At 39.3% G+C, this 16,085-nt stretch overlaps 3 protein-coding genes across 4 annotated transcripts; 1 reads left to right on the plus strand and 2 right to left on the minus strand.

The window, feature by feature from the left end:
- Nucleotides 1-446: 446 nt before the first annotated feature.
- c5ar1 (complement C5a receptor 1) lies at nucleotides 447-2,038 on the minus strand. Its single transcript, XM_088301052.1, has 2 exons — nucleotides 1,996-2,038; nucleotides 447-1,687 (listed from the first exon to the last, which is right to left on the minus strand). Exon 2 carries the CDS (start codon nucleotides 1,678-1,680, stop codon nucleotides 628-630), a length of 1,053 nt encoding a protein of 350 aa, XP_088157178.1. The 5' UTR covers nucleotides 1,681-1,687; nucleotides 1,996-2,038; the 3' UTR covers nucleotides 447-627.
- A 1,530-nt stretch (nucleotides 2,039-3,568) lies between these two features.
- lbhl (LBH regulator of WNT signaling pathway, like) lies at nucleotides 3,569-12,367 on the minus strand. Its single transcript, XM_088301423.1, has 4 exons — nucleotides 12,005-12,367; nucleotides 8,207-8,282; nucleotides 7,148-7,451; nucleotides 3,569-4,383 (listed from the first exon to the last, which is right to left on the minus strand). The coding sequence occupies exons 1-4, from the start codon at nucleotides 12,088-12,090 to the stop codon at nucleotides 4,304-4,306; spliced, it is 546 nt and encodes a 181-aa protein (XP_088157549.1). The 5' UTR covers nucleotides 12,091-12,367; the 3' UTR covers nucleotides 3,569-4,303.
- A 1,192-nt stretch (nucleotides 12,368-13,559) lies between these two features.
- On the plus strand, nucleotides 13,560-16,003 carry polr2i (RNA polymerase II subunit I). Of its 2 annotated transcripts, none has more exons than XM_088301489.1 (6): nucleotides 13,560-13,754; nucleotides 13,897-13,951; nucleotides 14,150-14,223; nucleotides 14,479-14,553; nucleotides 15,152-15,224; nucleotides 15,532-16,003. In XM_088301489.1, exons 1-6 carry the CDS (start codon nucleotides 13,693-13,695, stop codon nucleotides 15,592-15,594), a joined length of 402 nt encoding a protein of 133 aa, XP_088157615.1. In that variant the 5' UTR covers nucleotides 13,560-13,692; the 3' UTR covers nucleotides 15,595-16,003. The 2 variants fall into 2 exon arrangements, with proteins under 2 accessions (XP_088157615.1, XP_088157616.1); XM_088301490.1 differs by having other exon boundaries at nucleotides 13,561-13,754; nucleotides 15,173-15,224.
- Nucleotides 16,004-16,085: the final 82 nt, after the last annotated feature.

Here is a 16,085-nt window from a genome sequence, read left to right on the forward strand (position 1 = left end):
GGAATATCTGTGTGGTCCCATGGTCTATATTACTTTTTGAAGTAAATAAATACCTAGTTATTGCTAGGATATGCAAATTTATTTATGGATTATCGTCAACTGTTTTTGATGATGTGACTGTCAAATTTGTACGTATAACTAATAATGGGCAATTAATTTTTGACTTTGTGTAATATCTATTTCTGATGTTCTCAGAGGAAACGCTGATGTGGATATGAATCCGTAAAGTTTCCTTGCGGTTTTGAACTACACATTGCTTAACAGTACAGGATATGAAGCAAGTATTGGCTCTTTGCAATCCTGTAGTAATCCTGATCTGAACTGATATTCTTACTTGCTACCTAATCTTGTTTTTCTCAAATCTTTGTACACTATAAATATTCTTGTTGAATTATTTAGCGGGGTTCTTACCTTGGCAACAAAGTTTGATTACTAAAAGTGAAACAGACAAGGTAAAGCACTTTAATACTTTTAAAGTCCAACAACAGAGCAAATATGTTTCCTTCGCCCAAGAATGAGCAATTATACAGTTATTATTCATTGAGTTAATTAGCGCAAGGAAGAAAGTCCCAGCCTTCTCATCCATTGTAACAGTTGATCATGGCCAATGTCAATTTCCATTCACCCTCATACGTTAGTCATCTGCTTTTCTGAGGAGTTTGTGGTGGCATGAGTAGTGATGCTGGTCCTGGGCATGTGGTCCTCGCTGAGTAAATGCAAGACGTTGCACAGGGAGCGGTTCATGGTGTCTTTGAAGCTTCGTCCCAGACACACGTAAAGCAGTGGGTTGAGACAGCTGTTGAAGTATGCCAGGCAGAGGGTCAAAACATGGGCCATGTACACGGAGGGGCTGTGAGGGGAATGCCGAGGGGTCACCAACACCAAAAAGTCGATGATGTGCAAGGGCAGCCAGCACAGGAAAAAGCTGAGCACCACGGCAACGATGACCTTCAGCGTCCGCTTGGAGCGACTCCTCCTGGTTGCCACTTTACTGTCGGCTCTTCTGTAAACCATCAGGTGGCAGATAACGATGACCAGGAATGGCAGCAGGAATCCGAACAGGAAGCGGAATGTTGTGACAAGCCAAGCGCTCTGCACACTGTAAACCGTCACACACTCCCGCTTGTGCTCGCCCACGTCGATCTCCTTCGTGTACACAAACTGCGGGATGCTTCCAATCAGGGCCAGACACCACACCGCAACACAGCCAAGGACAGCATACTTGGGGCCCCTGTTGTTGTGGCACCACACGGGCCTGGCAACCAACAAGCAACGATCCAGACTTATGAAGACGAGCTGCAAGATGCTGCAATACATCACCAGGTAGAAGAGGCCTTTGACCAATATGCACGCCATCGGCCCAAAGTGCCAGTGGTCATCGTGGGCAAGCGGCACCATGAGAAGAGGAAGCGAGAGACAACACAGAAGGTCAGCCAGCGCGAGGTTGAGGAACCAGATGGATGTGACCGATGCGGGCATTTTGAAACCGGTCACCCAGACCACTATGGCATTCCCGGGAACACCAAACAAAACCACAAGGGCATAGAAGGTCAGAGCCACAATCTGAATAGGCTGAATCTTGGGCCTCGTGATGTCCGGAAAGTCGGGAAAAGTGAAGTTGCCATCTGGAATGCTGAAGTTGAAATTAAAGATGTCACTCAAGTCAAAGAGGTCGTCCATGATTTAGCTGTAAATTGAAAATAAAATGTAAGCCATTCAGATTCATGACTTGCACGCTGGCCCCAACATTTTCTATGCCCCACAATTTTGGAGACTTTTACTATCTCAATTACAACCCTTTCTAAGGAAACACAGGAGATTCTCTAACAGAGCACTGTCTCTTTTTTTTTTCTCAAGCTTCAATAAACTGTCACATGTCTAAATGATCAAAACTTAGTAAGGGGTCAAAATACAGTCAACAAAAGTTAAATAACAATTTTATTCAAAATGTTAAATAAAAGATTGCACTAATAATCTTCAAGAGGTTTTACTCACGGTGTCACGACTGTTGATGTTCCACTCGTGACTTAGCTGGGAGGAAGTAATGCGCTTTCCTTGTTTTGCAATGTTTTATACCACAAGACTCACAAACACACACTTACACACACAAATGCGCACACACGCACACATACGGGCAATGACATTTTTTATGGAACAATGTTAAAAACAGTGATGTCCGAGAATATATATATATATATATATATATATATATATATATATATATATTGTATGTCTATATGTGTGAGTGTTTTCTTTTTTAATTGCTGCAACAGCCGATTTATGCAATCCTAACCCGCAAGTTCATCATGAAGTAAGCCAAGAAAGTGCCAACGGCCATATCACATCTATTGCCACAGGCGTGCCAGAGTCCATCCATTTCCACCACAGATCTCTAAAAATACACTTTTTTGTCACAATCACTCTATGAGGCAATTGAAGTGGGACATGTTTAATTTGTATCTCCAATTAATGAGAAATTTAAACCCATTTTATAAAATAAACCATGGAAGCCACAAACCCTTTGGACATCTGAAATGAAGATCAATTTTGTTTTCCTTTTATTTCTTTTCATTTCTCCTGCAGATACACATTAAACCAGGTGGCCCGTTCAAAGTGATATGTCAGCACATCTGCCATATTGGATGTGGCTATTGCGTTAATTAGTGAGAATCTTTCAATTAAAGAACACTAAATGCATTATAAAAAAAATCCATATTAAGTGTTGTCTTTGAGTACAAGAAATTTAAGTAAATCAACATGGCCTTAGCTGCTCTCGTGAAGTTTCTTTCAAATGAGCTCACAATGTGTACTACCTTTTGAGGAAAAATACATCATTGTGATGGGACGCTTTGAAAAGTGGATTTCGAAATCCTTTCTAAGGTTCTTGCATTCCGACGACAGCATGTATTGCCGCAAATCATTTCTTTGGATTAAACTGGCTTCATGGCTGGACGAAACTCCAACCACAATTCCAGACGTCTTTTAAATCTTATTTGAACATGAGGCAGCTCAGTCCTAGAGGATGTTGTGTTCAACTAGGTCGAATGGTGCTACCTTTATGAAGTGATGGATAGATTTGGCTTGGGTGAAGGCTTTATTCTTTGGATTAGGCGACTATACTCTTCTCTATTGCCTTCAGTTCATACAAACAAAACCTTATCTTCCTTGTTTCCGCTTGAAAGGGGCACTAGACAAGGTTCCCCTCTCTTGGCTCTCTTATTTGCCATTGCCACAGAACCTCTCGCTATATGGCTGCGCTCAGAGGTGGGCATGGTTGGTCAGAGCCTGTTGGCCAAACCTTCACCCGTGGGGCCCGACGGACTTCATCCGGATAGGACAATGTGCCAAGGGAGTTGAGTACGGTGGGCAGAAGTTGGCTTTAGGCAATGTGGAGTTTCTTTATTTGTAGCCAATAGCAGCTCATGAATGAATGTGCATTACGTTACGACTTTTGGTAATAATGCATGCGCTCCCTATATATATATATATATATATATATATATATATATATATATATATATATATATATATATTAGCAGTATTAGCAGTATTAGCAGTTTTAGCAGTATTAGCATTGGGACAAAATGCTTTATTGACAGGTTTATTGTTATCATTCATACAGTGACAACATCATATGTACATTATATTCACAGGTCAGCCTAGACACAAAACTAACTAATTATCTGTAACAACCGCAAACTACAGTTCTGTTTTATCTGAATGCTATACAAACCAGAGCTAGCTGCCTTTTTTGACAAACTGATGAGTTCTTAAAATGTGTTAATTATAGACCTCATTTACTATGATGACTAGTTAATGAGTAAGCTTTGTCTTCAAAATATCCACTGAAGACACCGTTGGTTTGGATGACAGAGTTTCATATGCTAAAGATATTGGGGGAACAGAGACAAAAGAACCAAATATGTAAAGTCAGCATATCCTCTTACAGCGCTATGACTCACTGACCTTCACTGAGGGAAATTAAACTTAACACAAAGGCTCTAAAAATTGGGGGGGGGGAGGGGACAGACACGCACACACACACCCCCACACACACATATACAAACGGTAATGTTCAGTGAATGTCTGCATTTTGCAATGTGTGTTTGTGTGATTATCGTCATCAGTGTGTTGCTAAGTGTACAGAGTTGCCCATTTATGGCTTCTTTGTGAGCTTCACTGGCTGTTTATCAGCACTTGAAAATATTTTCCTCTTTCTGCACGGCCGCTTAGTCTTTCAGCTCTCCCGCTTAATCTTTCGTTGTCAGTGTCCACTAGTTATTGTTTCCTCGTCGTACGGTCTTCAGAGGTTTCGGTTGAGGGCCGAAACACAGCTTGGTGGAAGTGTGGGGGTGTCATCTTGGAATGCGTCTGACTGTAGGTCTGCAAAAGACAAAATTGGGATGTGGGGGGTGAAAAACGCTCAGACCATAATGTGTTTTTCTCTTTTTAGATGGACTACTTCGATAAGCACTCGCACATGCAGGAACAGGACCAAGGGAAAGAATTAAGTGAGACCTTCAACAAACAACAGCTTAAAAAAAGACTATATGGTGTTATTTTTAAACAAACCCGAATTCCAATGAGTTTAGACGTTGTGTAAAACGCAAGTAAAATGTGTAAAAATAGAATACATGGATTTGCAAATCCTTTTCAAGATATACTCAATTGAATACACTACAAAGATAATATATTTAATGTTGAAACTGATAAACACGATTGTTTTTTTTGTTTGCTTTTTTGGCAAAGATTATCATTTTGAATGTGATGCCTGCGCCACATTCCAAAAATGCTGAGAAAGTATCCAGGGAAAACGAAAGCCTGTGAAAGTTGAGGAATGCTATTAAAAAAAAAAAAAAAAAACACCTGTGAGGAAAATTCCACAGGTGAACAGGTTAACATGATTGGATATAAAAGGAACATCCTGGAAAGGCTCAATTGTTCGCAAGCAAGAATGGGTCGAAGTTCACCACTGTGTGAACAACTGTATGAGCAAATAGTCCAATAGTTTGAGAACGGCATTTTCCAATGTGCAATTGTAAGGAATCTTGGGATTTCATCATCTAGCCATATTATCATAAAATGATTGAAAGAATGTGGAGAAATCTTGAAATACATTTTGAGGCAAGAGCAAAAAAACAACGGTGAATTCCATAACCTTCAATTCCATTTGGGTTTTATTTTATTTTATTTTATTTTATTTCTCTTGACTTATGAACAATTCACTTACACAAAGCCTTTCCGAACATTCTGTTCTTGTATCTAGGGGACAATCTGTACAGGTTTTGGAGCAACATGTGCAGACATCCAAAAAGGAATTTTTCAGGGATGCCACTGTTTATTTCAGAAAAACAAAGTCAAGACACATTCTGCACATTACAACAGCACAGTTAGAGAGTGTGAGAACGAGACTGGCCTGCCTGCCGTCCGATTCTCTCCCAATGAAAATGTGTTGTACATTATAAAGTACCAAACACAAAAATGGAGACCCCAGCTTCCACCCACAAAACGTAATCAGTGTCCTCAGTTCCCAAACATTTATTGAGTGTTGGTAAAATGAAAATGATGTAAGTGATGTAAAACGGTGGCAAAGATGACCCTTTCCAAGCTTTTTTGCAACATATTGCAAGCATCAAATTCAAAAGGAGTGTATTTGGGGGAAAAAAATCTAACAAAATTTAAATTAAGTTTATCAATGTGACCATTAAATTGCTCTTCTTTGTAGTGTACTTAATTGATAAAGATACAAAGGATTTACAAATCACTGTATTTTTTTTTTAAACCAGATTTTACGCAACGCCCCAACTTCAAGTTGTTGCTTTCTTGAGCATTTCTGGGCTTTATTAATGATGTTGATGATGACAATATAAAGTCCTTGGACATTCACCACTCCGCTATTAAAAATAGAGGAAGAATCCTCCAAAAATCCACTACCGTCCACATATTGCGTGGATGTTATTTATTTAGGGCAGCAGTTTGGATTTCCATTCAAGCCAATGCCACAACTCTCCTGTGCCACTCCTAAAGCCGAATAAATTGGTTAGCTTCATCATGAAGTGCATCCGGCAAAGCCAAATAAAACACTGGAATAAACGTTGGAAGAAACATGACACGCTGCGGGGACCCCTGATGCCTGAAAGATAATATTTAGTCATACATTAAACGCACTTCTGCTTCTTGGTGAGGGAGTGGACTTTATGACACGCCAGCCACAGAGCGTCAGAATTCACACCATTACATCTTCACCCTCAGCACTTGTGTGCAGCTCACGTTACACCCACACAACAACTGAGATAGACATCCCAGCAGGCGTGTCATTACGTTTGCAGATGACACAGCCATTGTGGGATGACAAGTCATCGTTCCAGCTGGAAGTTGCACAGTTGTTGCCGTGTGACCTTCACATCAGTGTGAAGGAAATGAAAGGGATAGGCATGGATTTTTGGAGTCGGGGCTCCCACACCCAACTACGCAAACTTGATCCCCTCCTCCAATTTTCATCAGAGTGGCTGTGGAAGCAGTCCAAAGCTTCAATTTCATTTTAAGACTGGTTTTCTCTGGATTTTACGTGGGCTTCAGCCAAAAGCATAAAGAAGACACACCAACGGCTTTATTTCCTGAGACGAATGAGGCGAGTCATCTTCAGCTGGCTGATCAGGACATTTTTCTCCTGTGTTTATGGTGGAGAGTACGCAGACAATCCTCCATTACCTTTGGCACAGATACTACTCTGCAGCTGACAGAAAGTCGGCCACAGATCCAAAAGGGATTACAAACTGCAGCAACTGTTCCATTCAAAAGTTTCAGCATTAAATAGCACAACGTATAAAATAACTATTTGTACTCCGTGGTTCAGCCAAAATTATTCTGATCCGGAGATCAATGTCTTCACAAAAGCTATGGTAGAAAACATCTGGAAAGTAAAATATTCTGACCATTCTGAACCTGCGAAAAATTAAATCATAGCTTGGTTCGGACTCAGCTCTGGCCTTCCCATGTGGAGTTTGCATGTTCTCCCCAGGTTTGTATACATTTTCTATGGGCGCTGTGGCTTCCTCCCACATTAAAAAAATAAATAAATAATTGAATATTAAATTGTCCATAGGTTGGATAACTAACCCGAACGCAAACATCATATCCAACTTACCAATGAGCGTCAATCCTTGCTGCTGGCTGAGAATAACTGATGTTGTCGCCTCGTCATCCTCCTCTTCATCCTCTCCCCAGTCAGCAATGTTGGCTGGGGGAATGCATTGCTCTAAGAAGAGGTCCTCTTCATCTTCATCCATGTCCATGTTTTCCGGGGGCCAGCGTAGTTCTCCGCTCTCCACCTCGCTCACCTCAGTGGGCTCTACGACAATGGAGGGTAGACGTTCCCTCTGGTGGTTCTGAGCCAAGCTGTTCAAAGACGTCTCCGGGCCAAGCACGACCTCTACCGGGTCAGGGAAGATCTGAAGGAAGAGGAGGGGAGCAATTGTGAGTAGAAAGGTAACAACTGAAGCAAGTTTTGCTGAGAGTAGATTGGAATTTGTATTGTTTGGTGGGAACAGGCTAGAGAATCATAAGAGCACCAGAGATAGCCCTTCTATGTCATTTAATGTCATATTTCTGTTAGGACCGACAGTGGTGTTATTTTATGCTTGATTGTGTTGCCATATATGAATTATTATTACTAATGTAATTACTTTGTTGTGACTATCGCTCTTGCATAAATGTCTTTCATACTTGAACAGATACGCCAACCCACAGTTAACACACAGTTAATTAAGATCCAATACATGAACCAAGATTTTAAATAAATATAACATTTGCATCACAGACAAATTAATACTGTATTGGATTGTCACTCAAAACTGAGCATTATTATCTTTGTAAGGACTGGATTTAGATATAGCTATTATTTTAGATCCCATTGGATGTGATCGATTGGTTACTCCAAATGGAGAAGCAAAAATAAAGAGCTTGATCATTCAGCTTTGTACAGCACTCATAAAATACTTTTGGAGTCGTATGATCTGTTGTTGCGAAAAAGATTGAAAATCCAAATCTGGAGAAAGTAGACAAAATTTGCTGATCTGTAAAAAGGTATGATGAAAAAAAAACATCCAAATTAACCTAGTTATTACCAGTTATCTTGTTCCTGTTTCCGGAGACAACCACTCATTCACAATACGGTGTACGCGACCTTGAATAAATAAATATGTACCTGGAAAGGCAATCGTTGTTCCTTCCTTTGCAGATTTTCAGAGTTTGAATCTTGACCAGTTAGCTCCTCCATCCCCCTGCAGACACGACAAATCACTATGATATAACATAAAGTAGACACCAGAAATATAAACATATATTTATTATATGTCAAAACATTCACCAAATAATATCTTGCCTTAAAATAAAGTTTTATCTCCAACTGTTCATACCATCGCCAACATAAAGCAACAATAAGGCTCACGTGAGGTTGTTCCTAACAACTTTCTGAGATTTTAGACATAACCGCAAGCAGTTTCCTGAAGTCACGTGATTATAAATTTAGCTTAAAAACCTTCATAATTGGAAGGAATGTCATCCCGGGGGCCTTCGGAATCCCTGAGAATCCATAACTAGAAAATGCACTCTGTCACCCAAAACTGTTTCATTCCTCAGTTAATGAAATTTCAGTAGTTTTGGCAAAGCTCAGGCCATTGATGCTATTGTGATGAAAACACACTTTAAAATCGGTCAGGCTGTGACATATAAACAGCACGCTTTCATGCTAAATGTCAGCGTTGTCATGCCGGCTCTGTGTTCTCAGGTTTACGGTCACTCCTCCATTTCTAAAGCTGCCAGACTAAGTGAATTATGTGGCTGTGACTGCTTGTGTGTCATCACATGATGTCTCTTATAACACACACACACACACACAGACACACTGCAGATTAGCGCAATGTCAAACAGCGCTTTGCACAAAAAAAAATGGATTATGTCTGCTGCTGCTCATAATTCATGTTGTGACAGCGAGCCATGCTGAACACATGGACTCGACGCCCTCCATCTGAAAGAGAGGGTGGGAAGCGTGGCCGCTGTGTTTCATCTGCCACCAACCATTTGCTGCACTCTCCAAACGTGATAGTTGAGGTGAGACATGCCAAGGTCCCCTGTTATCTTTAGTCCACAAAGATTCCTGATGTAGAGACCGCAGTGTGTTCAGTGGATGCTTAAAAAAAAATCCCTCGACTCCAACTCCAATAACTTCAAACTCTTTAGGGTGTCCATAAAAACTGAGAGGGGGATTAAGAAAGACTGAGGATCTGTCTGAATCCTTTTTTTTTTTTTTTATCCCGCACTGCTTGCTTTTACTCCCTTTTTTTATTGCACTCTCTCTGGCCCCATCCCTGCTTTAGTCTTTATTGACTTGCAGAGTCATGGTGGAACACGCAATCTCGTAAAATCGTGCTTACTCCTTAATGACATCTCAGCTGAAAGGCAAATCGAATCTCAGTGTTACTTTAAATATCAAATCTGCTTTGGGCACTTTTAGGTGTTTCGTAACAGCAATGCTTAGCTATAATGATTTAGAAAGGTTTTTTTTTTAAGTCTAACAATCACCAATACATTTTGGAGATATTTTGTAAATGAACAACATTAGTAAGTAAGTAATAATTGCAAATGAAAAAAGTACTGACCCATTTATGTATATTTCAAATTAGAGCACCTACAGATCCGATTATCAGAACCCACAAATAATGTTCCTAAAAGGGGATTCAAACAAGTAGAAAATAACTGATTAATACACAGTTCTCAAAATTTTATAAAAGATAAACTGCAAAAAAAAGGTTCACTGTAAAGTACATACTAAAGTACTAATAGAAAGGTTTTGGTTATTGTGATAATTATACGGTGCTATAGGAACAGTAATTCTCAAATGTAAAATATTTTAGCCATTTCAAGTTTTTTCTTTCAACGGTTGAATGGAAAATTTGTAAAAGATCACAAATTGAAAATGGTATGAAAAGGAATCCTCTCTGATGTAAATATTTTGCAGCTGCTTGAAAAGTATATAGTACATAGAAATAAATGAAAATCAAATGAAAAATGCAAAAATGTATCAAATTCTTCAATTTCCCATTCTAATGATCGATAAACTTCCTTATAATACTGTACGTAGTAAGTTGGTTGGTTGGTTGGTTAGTCAGTTAGTCAGTCAGTTAGTTATTTTCTTCCCATACTTTGTCCTTCACTACAAAATGTAAATGGTAAATGTATTAAGCTATGTTAAATATGTATACTTAAAATTGACTTAGCGCAAATCTGTCTATTTGTGACTGTAAATGTACTTGTAGTTGAACCATTTTAAGGTCACTTTTTATAAGAACTCTTTCATATGTGGCAAAGTAACTGTAATCAAACTGTGCCATTAAAGTTTTATGGACGTGGGATGGTTTTTACTTGCTGAATTTCAAAATATGAACATGGCCTATGTAACAGATGAAGACTGCAGAATTAGCACGCTAATATAATAACAAGAAGACGAATAGCACTATCTGCTGGCCTGTAGTTGCACGACTTGCACACTAAATGACACTGACGTTGACATGTGCATGGCAGCCTCTTGTAAATCCATATTGATTATCCTTGTTTAGAATGTTTCAGGCTAAAAAAACTATTTTATGAATACAAGGCCCTATTTGACTGACAGCGGGCGGTATTGATTCTCAGGCTGCATTTGATTCAATAAAAACTTGAGCTGGGGGAAGATATCATGCCGTTTATTTATAAACAGGGATCTGGGCATAGAGGTGTACTTGCACTCATGATGGCCTTATTGGGTGTTGTACATGCTATCGTAAATGATTGCCACCTAACGATGCATGTATGAACAATTAACTCATACATATACGTTTTCAAAAACGTAGTCCACACATCCCAAAGACGTATTTATACGTCTTGGCTTTTTTTTTTTTTTTGCGTCATAGCTCCGTGTTTATACAGCATTAGAACACAATATTCTGTTGTCCTTGCAAAATCAGTCAAAATCCAGAAAACGCTGGAATTGAGGGGTTTCCTCTTGTGAAAATTTCTGGGATTAAATGAATTAAAAAGAAAAAATCTTACATACTACAATACACACACCTGCACAACAGCTGCAATGCTATGTGCTTTTCCACCACTGCAAACCACATCCCCAATTGTAAGCATGCATATTTTTGATATGATGAATAGACTGATCCAACCATCTTTTTAGGAAGAGAAAGCACAAGTGTGGGCTAATAATTCCCCCTGAACTTTGACATCTTCGTCAAATTAAGATAGCCGTCATTATATTGCAAATGAAGAAACACTGCTTGGCCAAATACTAGGACACTCATCTGTTCTCATCCTATCCGGATCAGCTTTGGAAGGAACGTTGCCGTTTTTGACCCATTTGTGCAACATGCACAATCCGACAAAAAAACGATTTCTGATATGATGCTGATGACAAGTGTGTCACACTAATCTGTTTGTGTGCCACCTGGGATGGAAACTTACAGGAGCTATTATGAAGAAGCTTAGCCTCCATGTAATCCCCTCCATATACACTCTCTCGGAACACCTGTGCGTTTCCACTCACTCCGCACTCTGTGTTAACACTACCAAAAAGTCGGAATGAGGACCAAAATACAGTAGCAGAGCTTGTTTAAAATAAATTGTGGCAAGACTAAAAAGCTGCAAGATACGACTTGATTTTTTTATACAATCAGTTCAATTGGAAGTGCATGGATTTTATTCTACACAATCAAAAGAACCTAAAAGCATATAAGTAAATAATAAACTTGCAATAAGCCAGCTGTAAAAAATAATAATAATAATATGATGTACAATATACTTTTCCCAAGGAAAATGGATACCTAGTGCTACAATGATCATCATGTTCTATATAGTTAGATGTACCATAAAAGTTTCGGCATAAAGGACGACCTTTTCAGGTTCGAAATTAGGTCCAGTATGAGCATCCTGCCTCCATCAAATAACAAACCAAGCCTCCTCTTACCCTTCATTTGCTGTCAGGTAGCTGTCTTCTTCGTCCACATCTTGGCACAGATCCACTGTGGTGAAGACAGTGGGCACAGTTTGCATAATGGGGGGATCAGAAGGAGGTGAGCAGCTCCCGCAGCATTCCCCCTCTGCGGAGCTCTCAGCGAGGCTCTTGGTGTCCAGGACGAGGCCTGGATGGGGTCGTCCCACACCTTCAGAGATGCTCAGTAGATGAGGATGCAAAGGTGGACGGCCTAGCTCCGGTTAGGATCGCACCTGCCTCACTGTTGCAGCCTCAATCCAACTTTTCCATCATGTGCTCCCTTCAAACTTCCCTCCTTGTGTCATTGTCCTCCCTCTCACAGCCCAACCCACAATCAGGCTTTGGATTAGCGTCTCTTTCGATTACACCAGCTTGATGGATGACGTCAGACAGGCTTGACAGTCCCCTCTGATGAGTTGGCACAGTGCGTTGTTGGTGCATGTGCAAGGGCGCACAGATGGCGAGCACTGTTGACGAGCAGCAGCCTGACACCAGAGTTGCATGACCGCTTGCACGAAGCTCAAACTTTTTGCGATTTATGGTGTATTGTTCGAATTCTTCCATCTTGTTTGTAAAAGAGATTCCTTTGTCTCATTCTAGCATTCCGAACTCTGAACTTTGTGTGCTGCTGCGCCATCAGTGAATTTAGACTTGGATGATTCATGGAATTAGCTCAGGGATCAAGGGCTCAGGCTTGGCGAGGGGAGAGAGAGGGATATATATAACGGGCAACAGCGACTGCTAAACAGTTTTTAACCATAGCACTCATTGGAAACCTTAGCTGGATATTGAAAATCAATTTTGTAAACTTTCATTATGTGAGAGATCAATTGTGGGCTCAGTGTAATTTATGTTTGTCAGATAAATGTGGGAAAAATTAGAAGTGAAAGGAGGAAGTGGCTGTATGTGTTTTATAAAGCTGTGTGTACATCTGTATCTAACACATACTATTTATTTTCTGCATCTCATTTTTCTTATTTAACATATTTTATTACATATTATTCCATATTATCAATGTACAACATATACATTATTACATATTTATATAAACTGAAAGCTGCAATTGGCTGGCAACTCGTCCAAGGTGTACAGCGCCTACTGCTCAAAGACGGCTGGGATAGGCTCCAGCAAGCCTACAACTCTTGTGAGGAAAAGCAGCTCAGTTTTGAAATTGAAACGCTATTCATGATAAAAAAAATAATAATAATAATAAAAAAATCATTTACAACAAGACAGGCTACTACTTGCAAGTACATTTGAACAACTGAAATAAATGGCAGTAGTAAAGAGCAGTAATTACCCGTGAAGTCATAGTGAAAATTCAGTACAATCAAAATAATGCCACGGTGATACAACACATAATAATAATAATAATGATAACATACATATAATAAGAACGTTACTTTTTTAACCCTTACAATTTATTTCACACATGCAGCCGAATCCATTCGTTTCCGCGCTGCTGATTTAAACTGCAAGTGTTACCTCCAACCACTAAGAGGCGCTTTCTTTAAAACAAAATCTTCAACAAAATCACACGCATGCGCACCTCTCTGTTTTCAAAGTGTGGTTCTTGATCGCGTCTTAAGACCGTAGAAACTCTCACGTCACTAAAATAATCTTACATAGTCTTTTTTTATTCTTAAACAATAGTCGTTCCAATGGATTTGGAAACCGGGACATACGAGCCAGGCTTTGTGGGGATCCGGTTTTGTCAAGAGTGGTAAGATTGTGATACGTTCAGTAAAACTAGCTAGCGATGCTACAAGATGTGAAGGCAACACGATGGCATCCCGAATAACTGCATCCCAGTTTTAGTAGATATGTGAATTGCGGGGTTATCTTATCATTGTTTTATTTTTCAGTAACAACATGTTGTATCCAAAAGAAGATAAGGAGAATCGGATCTTGCTCTACGCGGTAAGTTTACGAGAGTTTATGCTACAGTCATACCATACGCTTACTTGAAATCATTAACTGTCCAAACCGGACTCCATATTATAGGATGGGGATTCCTTCATAAACCCACAACTTTGCATGACATGCAAGCATCAGTAATTGTCATTAATTAATTCGACACGTTCATTTTCTGAATTTTGAAATCATCTCATCTCACAGTGCAGAAATTGTGATTACCAACAAGAGGCGGACAACAGCTGTATTTATGTCAATAAGATTACCCACGAGGTTGAGTAAGTATGAACATTGTTGCATTTTTGAACTGCATATTGATGAGTTAATTGATGTTTGCATTGCATAAGTCTTACCTATTTTTGATACGTGGCGTTCCCTTGGAACGTTTGATGTTCCAATCCAACCCAACTTTTTGTTCAGCACTATAATAAAACAGCGTACCTAAGCACACTAGAGTATTCCTAAATATAAGTCTATAAATGTATATATTGTTCCCTATTCACCTACATTTATCCTCTCTCCCTTTTCTGCAGTGAATTGACCCAAATCATTGCTGATGTATCTCAAGATCCAACGTTACCAAGAACAGAAGACCATCCCTGCCCCAAGTAAGTTTTATGACTATGTACCGCAAAAAAACGTCGCAAAATCCTGATGCATGAACACATAAAGCCAAGCACATTCCTTTCTCCCAATCAATACGGACATGTTGGAGTACCAGAATCGTCTTTCTCCACACCCTTATATAAATATCCAAATTTGTATAAAGAGCGACTGCTGGTGTAAATAATCACTCAAACACATGGTTAAATAATCTGATTATCAAGACATGAGTCTGCAATGAAAAAGAGGAACTTTACAAAATGTGTTACACAAAGTCACGGCCCGCGAAATAGAGGCGTACTGACTTCTGGAGTCTGCACCTTCTAATGGAGTGCGAAGGAGCAACGGCGTCTCCAACTTTGAGTTCAGCGCTCTGCTCTTTCAACCCGGCGACATGGTGGCCTTGTGAGTTTGATCCCCGACTTGTGTGGAAGACGTAATGCTTCCCCGCCCGTTGCCAAAATGTTTTGGGGGCATCAAAACCGTCCATTCATCCCGGGTACCTTAATATTATTCATTGCTTGTGTCTTATTTTCCATGAACTGTGTATGGAGTGAAAGTTGGAGATGTATCACTGAATAATTGTGCAATATAATGCTGCAGCTATACCATGTCGCTCCCCAGATGTGGTCACAAGGAGGCAGTGTTTTTCCAATCACACAGCATGAAAGCTGAGGTAATCATTTATGGCATATTCATGTCCTCAAGCTAAGTTGAAATACCATATGTACAACTAACACTGCCAGGATAACACTGATGATTGACCAAACTTTGTATTTTTTTTGTTATCTCTAGCTTTTATGGTACATATATATATATATATATATATGTATATGTATATATGTATATATATATATATATATATATATATATATATATGTATATGTATTAGAGTATGTCCTGTGGGACACATTGAGGTCTTAAAGTGAGTTGTTCTACAGGATTTTGATTCTAATCATACATTGTGGTTCCTCCCAACACAGGATGCAATGAGACTTTACTACGTCTGCACAGCCCCTCACTGTGGACATAGATGGACAGAATAGTATGCAAGCATGACAACTTTGTCAGAGAGCTTGTGAATATAGTTGTGTTTTATTAGTTCTTAATGGGGGTATGTCATTTTCACACAGTTTTGTTATTAAAACAATTAATTTCAGTCATAGGTTTGTGTCATTTTATTGACTGGATCCAGTGCAATCATTAACCCTTTTACATTAAAATCTCACAGTATACATTGTAGACTTATTTCTTGTAGAAAGGCAATAACTGTTATACTTTTCTTGAGCTACAGTCTGCTGTTTCCCTTTAATTTAATGACATTTGATAGATTTAAAAACTCAAATTACACAGTATAGCTCCATTAACTGTCGTAATGCAGTGATCAACCAGTATTTTTTTAAATCAAACTTTTATAGGATCTCCCTGTTGAAATAAATGTCAAATTAACATTAATTTATTAATATATTTATGATTGTGGTGTATACAGTTCCTATTATCCAGTAGACTCTCTGACCCTTGAAGTGTATGGTGTGAT

This window comes from Idiotropiscis lumnitzeri, chromosome 7 (genome assembly GCF_059441095.1).
Source record: "Idiotropiscis lumnitzeri isolate Australia: NSW breed Sydney's pygmy pipehorse chromosome 7, RoL_Ilum_1.0, whole genome shotgun sequence".
Classification (NCBI taxonomy): domain Eukaryota; kingdom Metazoa; phylum Chordata; class Actinopteri; order Syngnathiformes; family Syngnathidae; genus Idiotropiscis; species Idiotropiscis lumnitzeri.

Coding starts and splice junctions, on each gene's coding strand:
- lbhl (XM_088301423.1), bottom strand. CDS start 12,090: ATGCAAACTGTGCCCACTGTCTTCACCACAGTGGATCTGTGCCAAGAT. Junction 8,283..12,004: donor TACCTGACAGCAAATGAAGG/GTAAGAGGAGGC, acceptor TCGTGTCTGCAG/GGGGATGGAGGAGCTAACTG. Junction 7,452..8,206: donor AACAACGATTGCCTTTCCAG/GTACATATTTAT, acceptor CTCTTCCTTCAG/ATCTTCCCTGACCCGGTAGA.
- c5ar1 (XM_088301052.1), bottom strand. CDS start 1,680: ATGGACGACCTCTTTGACTTGAGTGACATCTTTAATTTCAACTTCAGC.
- polr2i (XM_088301489.1), top strand. CDS start 13,693: ATGGATTTGGAAACCGGGACATACGAGCCAGGCTTTGTGGGGATCCGG. Junction 13,952..14,149: donor ATCGGATCTTGCTCTACGCG/GTAAGTTTACGA, acceptor CTCATCTCACAG/TGCAGAAATTGTGATTACCA. Junction 15,225..15,531: donor CACACAGCATGAAAGCTGAG/GTAATCATTTAT, acceptor CTCCCAACACAG/GATGCAATGAGACTTTACTA.